This window comes from Argopecten irradians, chromosome 16, assembly GCF_041381155.1.
Source record: "Argopecten irradians isolate NY chromosome 16, Ai_NY, whole genome shotgun sequence".
NCBI classification, from domain to species: Eukaryota; Metazoa; Mollusca; class Bivalvia; order Pectinida; family Pectinidae; genus Argopecten; species Argopecten irradians.
The window spans coordinates 1,496,014-1,507,528 of record NC_091149.1 but is presented as its reverse complement, the minus strand read 5'-3'; the positions used below and the strand labels follow the sequence as shown (position 1 = coordinate 1,507,528).

Here is an 11,515-nt window from a genome sequence, read left to right as displayed (position 1 = left end):
AGAATTATGAAAAAAGAAATCGGCATTTTCATCGAGATTCTACAAATGAAAGTAGTCCAAAAAATCTCACTTCGAGTTTATACGAACATTTTATGTATGATTTTTGTCATTCGGACCAAAAATAATACTTCGTTAATTACGTAGTTTACTGAATTACGTTATATATATTATCAGAACGTCAAGTCTCAGCTCCTGTAGGCCTACATGTGATGAAATAGTGGCTATAAATGTTTTTAGTGACAACCTCTATACGTGCTTTAATATGTATATATAATCTATAATCAGATAATGTATATACATGTGCTTATAAAAATTATCGATAATTATGGAACGTGTGGTAATTATTCATACCTTATTAAACTGCCGTAAGTTGGAAGATTACGCCAGCTCTTGGACATTTTTAGAAAATGTTCATCGTCTCTCACGCGCTATAGTTTGATCAGTTTAAACAAAGTTTATCCTAAATTTTCTTAGAGTTGTCTTTCTTCCATTGTGGATTTACCACCGTACATGTGGTGGGACATAACGCAGCCGTGATAAAAACAATATCTCCATTTCTAGTCCTGAGATTTATTTGCTCCCGAACTAATATGATTCAAATTACAAAATTCATTTATTGTAAAAATTTTGATGGTTTGAGGTGAAACATTGATTTCTCATTTTTTCCGTTGCGGGATAATTGTCACTAGTAGGGACAAAAACGCGTGGGGCGAAGCGAAAGCATTTTCGGGTGACGAAACGTCTTCATGTGCATGGGGGGGGGGGGGATTGTTAACAACATTTTCGAGGACGGAAATTGTCTAGGATACATTGCGTAAAAAAATAACAAAAAAACATTTTTGAGTAATTAATCACTTATTTAATAATAATAGTATCTGCGAGCATTCACGAGAGCTATCGTTACAATAGTTTTATAAATTCAAAATTAGATAGAATTAGAGCATTCTTTTACCTGTCATATCCCTATTTGCTTTATAAAATGAGTTCATATAACCTAACAAAATATTAATGATATAGCTGTAATTACTAAAACAAAGACATAACCGGTATCTTAAAATTCTGAGAAATCATTGATAAATATCTATCAATAGCATTGAGTATCTCCATTGTTGTGGAAGAATAGATACAGAAGTTGACTGATGCAACATAAGTGTAAATAGTAAAACGCTCACAAAGTAGCAAATATATACATTCCTCTCATACCTACGGGTGTATTTCGCCTACTAGTTGACCTCATGCACCACAATCATGTGGCCTGAGTTTACATTACATAGTTAACTAGCCAATACAGCCTCGTGCCTGTGTCAACACAATATCTATTTTCTTGATGAATTTTAACGTTATTGTCCCATTTGTCCGAGACCATGCTGGTTTTACTATGAATAATGCATACAACAGGATTTGCGTTTAAAATATTACACAATTTTCATGCATTTAGAATTGACTAACAGTTGCGGTTTTCTTCAAACTTATTTCTCAAAGTGGCGGGCTATCATTATTTTAAAATTGTAACAAAACGTCGAGGCACGAGAGAAAAATACTCTTTCATATGTAAATATGCATGCAGGACCGGATCTACCCTCGAGATTACAAAATGTTGTAGAACCCTCGGCAACTGTTTACAATACTTGATGTCCGTCAGTTAGAATATCCCTATCTCAAATACGTGATGGTCTGGTTGTACATAAAGATAACAATACATAGATGCAATACTATTTGTACATTTAGATAGTTCGACGTACAGAAACAACTAAACATACGACAAGTGAACCTTTACCTGGGGTGACCCATCAAATTCAGCAAAGCTCATTTCTAATGGGTCCCTGTAATACCTGCCGATCACAACTAAAAGACTCAGTTACACAAAATCATGATAATCTTTCTCACAGACAAAATTATAAATATTTCACATCCAAAGGTCATTGGAAGGTTGTATCAGTAGAGAACGCTCCTGCCAAGTGGAACTCATGACCTTCCATGATGTTACAATAAAGTCTATGAGGCAGAGACTTGGAGTAGGCAGCGGGTCGGGGACAAAATGTGCGAAGGATGTACTCCCTGCCCACCGGGCGAGGGAACGCAGACACGCCACTGATTCTACTATCCTCCTCTTTATCCTCGTTATCATCTACAACCATGTTGATTTCCTGTCAAAATATAACAACGATTTCCTATCAAAATATAACAACGATTTCCTGTCAAATATAACAAAGATTTTCTTTCAAAATATAACAACGATTTCATATCAAAATATAACAACGATTTCCTGTCAAATATAACGGTTATTTCCTGTCAAAATATAACAACGATTTCCTGTCAAAATATAACAACCATTTCCTGTCAAACATTACGGTTATTTCCTGTCAAACATAACGGTTATTTCCTGTCAAAATATAACAATGATTTCCTGTCAAATATAACGGTTATTTCCTGTCAAAATATAACAATGATTTCCTGTCAAATATAACGGTTATTTCCTGTCAAACATAACGGTTATTTCCTGTCAAATATACCGGCCATTTCTTCAAATGTTACTATGAATTTTACCCATACATATAACGATATTATAACAGGGATGTTGGTTTTCCTAGCAAAATATAACAACGATTTCCTGTCAAAATATAACAGTAATTTCCTGTCAAAATAAAACAACGATTTCCTGTCAAAATATAATAATTAATAATTTCCTGTCAAAATATAACAACGATCTTGTCAAATAAAGCAATGATTTCCTGTCAAAATATAACAACGATTTCCTGTCAAAATATAACAATGACTTCCTGTCAAAATATAACAACCATTTCCTGTCAAATATAAAGGTTATTTCTTATCAAAATGTAACAACGATTTCTGTCAAAAAATAGCAGTAACTTCCTGTCAAAATGAAACGGTTTTTTCCTGTCAAATATAACGGTGATTTCTTGTTAAAGTATAACAGGGATGTTGGTTTTGTGTCAAAATAACAAATAATCTATTGGAATGATTCTAATGGTTAAATTAATTTCCTTTCAAAATATAAGAATGACAATCACATGAATTTCCTGTCAGAATGGGGTAAACTAAATAAAAGGAAACCTTAGGACATCAATTTCTCCCATACTTCACAGGGATATCCCGTGGTTGCTAGGAAAAGATGTCTCTATCTTACACAGGGGGGTGTAAGACAGCTTACACGCCCTAGACAATAACGTGACGTCATCAATACATGCTGCGCGCATTGTAGATGACGTCATCAATTTCGATGCATAACGACGTTCCTTCGATAATGGCACGATGAAATAGCTGGAAATCAAGTGGAATTTCATCACTTTTTTCTATTAGTATAGGGGAAAAAGAATCAAACATAGGTCTGTGAAGTGGACAGGGATATCTCAACCCTCATGAAAGATTTTGGCTGTCAACCCTCGGCAAGCCTCGGGGTTGACCGACCAAAATCTTTCACTCGGGTTGAGATATCCCTGTCCACTTCACAGACCCATGTAAGATTCTATTAGTCCCTGTCTCCATGAATCAATGCATCCTACAAACGGTCTGGACTCGATGGGACGGATGATGACAATTGAAGACTATAAATACCTTCTGGGCAGCTATAAATAACTTGTGTATACAGGATCCTGCGGGGCCGTACGGTCCTCCACGGACAGCAACCTCCTGGTGATGTAGAAGTTCTGTGACAAACTGTTCCATCTCCTTCTCTGCGTTTTTCTGATCCAACAGGTCCTTGGTGAACTTAGACTTGAGAGACTTAGCCCTGGCTATCATGGTCTCGGCCAGGTTCATGTATCTCACAAGCTCCTACAAGTACAGAAACACAATCGTAACCAATCTTAGGGGACCAAGGAAATAACGTGATTGTATGACTGTATAGTTCGTTATACTGTCTGAATAATAAAAATATTACAAACTATTCCTAATGAGAATGACCTTAATGGAGTAAAACAGGAATCCCTTGTTAACATCTTTGTTATATACACTGTAAACAACTTCACATGCATGAACTAAGATTTTGTGTCTTCACATTCATGAATATATTAAATTGTAATGAAGAGCTGTTATTTATATTTGTTTTTTACATTTTACTAAATATTTGAATTCGTGTCTAGCTCTCTCTTGAAAGTATCATTCACAACAAATAAAGTAGTTGATCTTACCCATGTGTCACCATATATGATATTAGGGCTTCACTTTATGATATTACAAAAAATATCCTTTCTTATCCAGACTTATGTTCAATCAACAGCTTAGTCATGTATCTGTTTAGTATCTCCTTTTGATAGTAAAGCTTTTGACTCATTTGATAGTGCTATATGACTGACAGTAAAGCCTTTTGACTCATTTGATAGTGCTATATGACTGACAGTAAAGCTTTTGACTCATTTGATAGTGTTATCTGACTGACAGTAAAGCTTTTGACTCATTTGATAGTGTTATCTGACTGACAGTAAAGCTTTTGACTCATTTGATAGTGCTATATGACTGACAGTAAAGCTTTTGACTCATTTGATAGTGCTATCTGACTGACAGTAAAGCTTTTGACTCATTTGATAGTGCTATCTGACTGACAGTAAAGCTTTTGACTCATTTGATAGTGTTATCTGACTGACAGTAAAGCTTTTGACTCCTTTGATAGTGCTATCTGACTGACAGTAAAGCTTTTGACTCCTTTGATAGTGCTATCTGACTGACAGTAAAATCTTTTGACTCATTTGATAGTGTTATCTGACTGACAGTAAAACTTTTGACTCATTTGATAGTGCTATCTGACTGACAGTAAAGCTTTTGACTCATTTGATAGTGCTATCTGACTGACAGTAAAGCTTTTGACTCATTTGATAGTGCTATCTGACTGACAGTAAAGCTTTTGACTCATTTGATAGTGTTATCTGACTGACAGTAAAGCTTTTGACTCATTTGATAGTGTTATCTGACTGACAGTAAAACTTTTGACTCATTTGATAGTGCTATCTGACTGACAGTAAAACTTTTGACTCATTTGATAGTGTTATCTGACTGACAGTAAAGCTTTTGACTCATTTGATAGTGTTATCTGACTGACAGTAAAAGCTTTTGACTCATTTGATAGTGTTATCTGACTGACAGTAAAGCTTTTGTATCATTTGATAGTGTTATCTGACTGACAGTAAAGCTTTTGACTCATTTGATAGTGTTATCTGACTGACAGTAAAGCTTTTGACTCATTTGATAGTGCTATCTGACTGACAGTAAAGCTTTTGACTCATTTGATAGTGTTATCTGACTGACAGTAAAGCTTTTGACTCATTTGATAGTGCTATCTGACTGACAGTAAAGCTTTTGACTCATTTGATAGTGCTATCTGACTGACAGTAAAGCTTTTGACTCATTTGATAGTGCTATCTGACTGACAGTAAAGCTTTTGACTCATTTGATAGTGTTATCTGACTGACAGTAAAGCTTTTGACTCATTTGATAGTGCTATCTGACTGACAGTAAAGCTTTTGACTCATTTGATAGTGCTATCTGACTGATAGTAAAGCTTTTGACTCATTTGATAGTGTTATCTGACTGACAGTAAAACTTTTGACTCATTTGACAGTGCTATCTGACTGATAGTAAAGCTTTTGACTCATTTGATAGTGCTTTTGATCTGACTGACAGTAAAACTTTTGACTTTTGACTCTATCTTGATAGTAAAGCTTTTGACTCTGACTGTTATCTGACTGACAGTAAAGCTTTTGACTCATTTGACAGTGCTATAGTGCTTTTGATCATTTGATAGTGCTATCTGACTGACAGTAAAGCTTTTGACTCATTTGATAGTGCTTCTGACTGTAAAGCTTTTGACTCATTTGATAGTGCTATCTGACTGACATTTACTGCTGACCTCATACTTCTTGATATCCTGGTGAGCTGCTCGTGTAACTTTAGAAGCTCGACTGATCAGATTGTCCAAGACCTCTTTTAACTTTGGAATATCTGAGTCCTCTGAAACAGACATAATTCAATAATTTTAGCAAGTTTTATGCTCTTCGATGGAAATGGAACACTTAATAACTTTCAGTTGAATCAATTCTCAAGGTTTTAAGTTTAAATTTCTGTTTAGATTTTGATTCAGAAGGACATATTATTTAGTTTTGATGTGTAATCTACTGATTTTAAAACAAGTCCAATGTCTAAAATTACAAACACTTGGATATATTCAAAGTCACAATTTATACAACATCTGAGCCCCTTCCCCTCACCATTTTATACAACATCTGAGCCCCTTCCCTTCACCATTTATACAACATCTGAGCCCCTTCCCTTCACCATTTATACAACATCTGAGCCCCTTCCCCTCACCATTTATACAACATCTGAGCCCCTTCCCTCACCATTTATACAACATCTGAGCCCTTCCCTTCACCATTTATACAACATCTGAGCCCCTTCCCCTCACCATTTATACAACATCTGAGCCCCTTCCCCTCACCATTTATACAACATCTGAGCCCCTTCCCCTCACCATTTATACAACATCTGAGCCCCTTCTCCTCACCATTTATACAACATCTGAGCCCCTTCCCCTCACCATTTATACAACATCTGAGCCCCTTCCCCTCACCATTTATACAACATCTGAGCCCCTTCCCCTCACCATTTATACAACATCTGAGCCCCTTCCCCTTCACCATTTATACAACATCTGAGCCCCTTCCCCTCACCATTATACAACATCTGAGCCCCTTCTCCTCACCATTTATACAACATCTGAGCCCCTTCCACCTCACCATTTATACAACATCTGAGCCCCTTCTCCTCACCATTTATACAACATCTGAGCCCCTTCTCCTCACCATTTATACAACATCTGAGCCCCTTCTCCTCACCATTTATACAACATCTGAGCCCCTTCCCTCACCATATTTATACAACATCTGAGCCCCTTCTCCTCACCATTTATACAACATCTGAGCCCCTTCTCCTCACCATTTATACAACATCTGAGCCCCTTCCCCTCACCATTTATACAACATCTGAGCCCCTTCTCCTCACCATTTATACAACATCTGAGCCCCTTCTCCTTCACCATTTATACAACATCTGAGCCCCTTCTCCTCACCATTTATACAACATCTGAGCCCCTTCCCCTCACCATTTATACAACATCTGAGCCCCTTCTCCTCACCATTTATACAACATCTGAGCCCCTTCCCTCACCATTTATACAACATCTGAGCCCCTTCCCTTCACCATTTATACAACATTCTGAGCCCCTTCTCCTCACCATTTATACAACATCTGAGCCCCTTCCTCCTCACCATTTATACAACATCTGAGCCCCTTCCCTTCACCATTTATACAACATCTGAGCCCCTTCCCTTCACCATTTATACAACATCTGAGCCCCTTCCCCTCACCATTTATACAACATCTGAGCCCCTTCCCACACCATTTATACAACATCTGAGCCCCTTCCCCCTCACCATTTATACAACATCTGAGCCCCTTCCCCTCACCATTTATACAACATCTGAGCCCCTTCCCCTCACCATTTATACAACATCTGAGCCCCTTCCCCTCACCATTTATACAACATCTGAGCCCCTTCCCTTCACCATTTATACAACATCTGAGCCCCTTCCCCTCACCATTTATACAACATCTGAGCCCCTTCCCCTCACCATTTATACAACATCTGAGCCCCTTCTCCCTCACCATTTATACAACATCTGAGCCCCTTCCCTTCACCATTTATACAACATCTGAGCCCCTTCCCCTCACCATTTATACAACATCTGAGCCCCTTCCCCTCACCATTTATACAACATCTGAGCCCCTTCCCCTCACCATTTATACAACATCTGAGCCCCTTCCCCTCACCATTTATACAACATCTGAGCCCCTTCCCCTCACCATTTATACAACATCTGAGCCCCTTCCCTTCACCATTTATACAACATCTGAGCCCCTTCCCCTCACCATTTATACAACATCTGAGCCCCTTCCCCTCACCATTTATACAACATCTGAGCCCCTTCCCCTCACCATTTATACAACATCTGAGCCCCTTCCCTTCACCATTTATACAACATCTGAGCCCCTTCCCCTCACCATTTATACAACATCTGAGCCCCTTCCCCTCACCATTTATACAACATCTGAGCCCCTTCTCCTCACCATTTATACAACATCTGAGCCCCTTCCCCTCACCATTTATACAACATCTGAGCCCCTTCTCCTCACCATTTATACAACATCTGAGCCCCTTCCCCTCACCATTTATACAACATCTGAGCCCCTTCCCCTCACCATTTATACAACATCTGAGCCCCTTCCCCTCACCATTTATACAACATCTGAGCCCCTTCCCCTCACCATTTATACAACATCTGAGCCCCTTCCCTTCACCATTTATACAACATCTGAGCCCCTTCCCCTCACCATTTATACAACATCTGAGCCCCTTCCCTTCACCATTTATACAACATCTGAGCCCCTTCCCTTTTATACAACATCAGAGCCCCTTCCCTCACCATTTATACAACATCTGAGCCCCTTCCCTTCACCATTTATACAACATCTGAGCCCCTTCCCCTCACCATTTATACAACATCTGAGCCCCTTCCCCTCACCATTTATACAACATCTGAGCCCCTTCTCCTCACCATTTATACAACATCTGAGCCCCTTCCCACAAGGAGGATTCTGACCATTTCTCCTGGCTAGAGATAAAAGATTGATACCATTCTGGATGACCTTGATGATCGCCGAGTGGATGAGGACTGGCATGAGGTTGAGGACCAGATGGGCTGGCTTCATGGACGACAAGAAATGAAGTACCTAGTAAATATAATCAGCACTCAAAAACGTCAGCACAATACATTGTTTGGTGGTGCTTCTATCAGTAGTGATGTTCTTCCAGGAAGATAGCAGATTTTGGTGACATGATCAGATCAGACTAAAAATTGCAAAAGGTACAAGAGACTAGGGAGAACTTACACTTGAAATTTAAAGGGATATTCTTAAGCAATCTAATTAAAATAAGACTTGTAATTCTGCTCCACTACGATGCTCTACGATATGCTCCAATACAAGATCTAACTACTCCCCGTTTGGTGTCACCTCATCCTGACGAGACCCAAACGCAAACTCAAAAGATAGCTATCCTGATCAGTCACAAAATCAATAGGCAAAACCAAGGTCAAAGAGGAACCTATACTTTTCTGAAATCCCTTAACAGATAATAAACTTCAAGATCAAAGATGGCCATCTGTCTATCATTTTTTCAGATCAGTCTTCAAATACAACAGCCTCAACCAGGGCACACTGAGGGTAAGTTAAATATTCCTTTAAGATTCCTTCATTACTTTCTGAGAAATAGTGATAGCAAACTTAAATTGTTCAAATTATCGATGCCTGTCAGCCATTTTTGGATCAGACTGGAAATGCAATAGGCACAACATGAACCAAGAGGAGTATATACTGTTTATATCTGAGGACCATAGATGATGATGGACTAACAAACCTTTTCTGCCTCCTTGGTGTCATCAAACAGTCGTTTCTGCCGCCGGGCCGGTACAGCCTTACTGGATTCCCAGGCCTCTTTCCAAATGTTACCGGGGATCATCATTCGGGGACTTAAACGGCCTGTAACAGAAGGAGTTTACATTGAAACTCAATCACACAACATTATTAACATTGTTTACAGCAAACCTAATTATTACCACCTTTTACTATTCACAACAATGGAATCTGATACTACAAAGGATAAGGGTCTCGTTCTGGGGAATTTTTCTATTAGTCAAATTTGGTATGAACAGAACTCTACAGTAATTTGAAGTCATTTTATGAAGGTATAGCTGAAGCGGCAGTCCATGATGTGACAAAATGAATTTCCTGTCTCTGATTTCTGGTAAATACTGTTGAGGAGACAATGTTTCAAATATATAGTAATAATGCTGGTAAATAGCTAGATAACTACTTTCACTTTACATACATTTTGTACTAACTTGTCCGTCGTCACCTGTAACTTCCTCCTCAATCCAGTCTCGAGGCGAATACCAACGAACAAAGTCAACAAGTGTACATCCGGGATTCGCAGCCTACAAAGAAAGTCAGTGCCAATTCAAACTTGTTACAGGTAATTGTGGAAATTTATACAAAGGGCAAATTTACACTAATGAAAGATCCTGTTGCTTACCAAATTTTGCTAGTATTTTTTGTATATATATTTACCTTGAAGGATTCCATATCTGACATTAGACAGGCACTCTGCATTCTCGCTCTCAGTTGTGCTCCCATCAGATGACGTCCCTAACCTGTAATACATGGGATTCAATGACAGATGACACTTTATAACATATTCTACCCTTTGTGTTAGAGTATTCAGGCTTGTATATGTTCATGCTCTATCAATAGCTTAGTTTTATAAATATATATAAAAATGACCTGTAATCTTATCAGTGTGTTCATTTTTATATAAGATAGTTAAGTAGTGGAGGAGGATGATGGTAGAGGGAGATGGTGGTCAAGGACTAGGGATGGTAATCAGTGATTAGGGATGTGGGTCAGTGTGATTAGGGATGTTGTGTCAGGGAGGGATTTGGGATTAGGGACTGTGTGGTCAGGGATTAGGGAAAATTGTGGATGGGATGGAGACCAGATATTTAGGGATAATGGTCAGGGATTAGGGATGTGTGAGTCAGTGCTAAGTATAGTCAGGGATATGATGGTCAGGGATTAGGGATGGTTGGTCCAGTGATTAAATGCTAAGGGATGGTAGTCAAAAGGGATGAGGATTAGTGATGGTGGTCATAGGAATTAAGGATCGTTGGTCAGGGATTATGGATATGTGGTCAGGGATTAGGATGGTGTTACAGGATGAGGAAAAGGGATGAGGGGATTAGGACATGTGGGTCAGGACATAGGGATAGTGGTCCAGGAAGTAATCAGTGTTCAGATAGGGATGGGTCAAGGTGAATATTGTCAGGGATAAGGGATGGTGGTCAGGGATTAGGGATGGTGGGTCAGGATTAGGGATGGTGGTCAAGGGATTAGGGTTATGGTGGTCAGGGGATTAGGAATGTGTGTCAGGGATTAGGGGTATAGTGGTCCGTGGAATTAGGGATTAGTGGTCTATATAAGGGCATCAGGGGACAAGGGATTTGGTATGGGCAGATAAGGGAGTGTGGTCAGATTTTAGGGATGGTGGTCAGGGGATTAGGGATGGTGATCCGCGATATTCAGGGATGGTGGTCAGATATTAGGGATGGTGGTCAGATGATTAGGGATGGTGGTCTTAGGATTAGGGATGAGTGGTCATATATAAGGGATGGTGGTCAGATATTAGGGATGGTGGTCAGATATTAGGAATGGTGGTCAGATATTAGGGATGGTGGTCAGTGATAAGGAATGGCGGACAGAGTAGGGATGGTGGTCAGATATTAGTGATGGTGGTCAATATTAGGTTGGTCAGATATTAGGTTGGTCAGATAATTGGGATGGTGTAGGAGATGGTGGTGGTAAAATTACCGTGATTTTTGAAGTGTCAGTA

General features: G+C 39.0%; 1 protein-coding gene across 1 annotated transcript in view; it reads right to left on the bottom strand.

Annotated features, from left to right (window-relative positions):
- Nucleotides 1–897: 897 nt before the first annotated feature.
- The window catches only part of LOC138310812 (rab3 GTPase-activating protein catalytic subunit-like), a 100,564-nt gene continuing 89,946 nt past the window's right edge, over nucleotides 898–11,515 (bottom strand). The window contains 7 exon segments of the mRNA XM_069252137.1: nucleotides 898–2,147; nucleotides 3,577–3,795; nucleotides 5,864–5,964; nucleotides 8,706–8,802; nucleotides 9,488–9,609; nucleotides 9,959–10,064; nucleotides 10,198–10,275. Of these exon segments, the coding sequence (XP_069108238.1) occupies nucleotides 1,920–2,147; nucleotides 3,577–3,795; nucleotides 5,864–5,964; nucleotides 8,706–8,802; nucleotides 9,488–9,609; nucleotides 9,959–10,064; nucleotides 10,198–10,275 (951 nt within the window). The 3' untranslated portion in view covers nucleotides 898–1,919.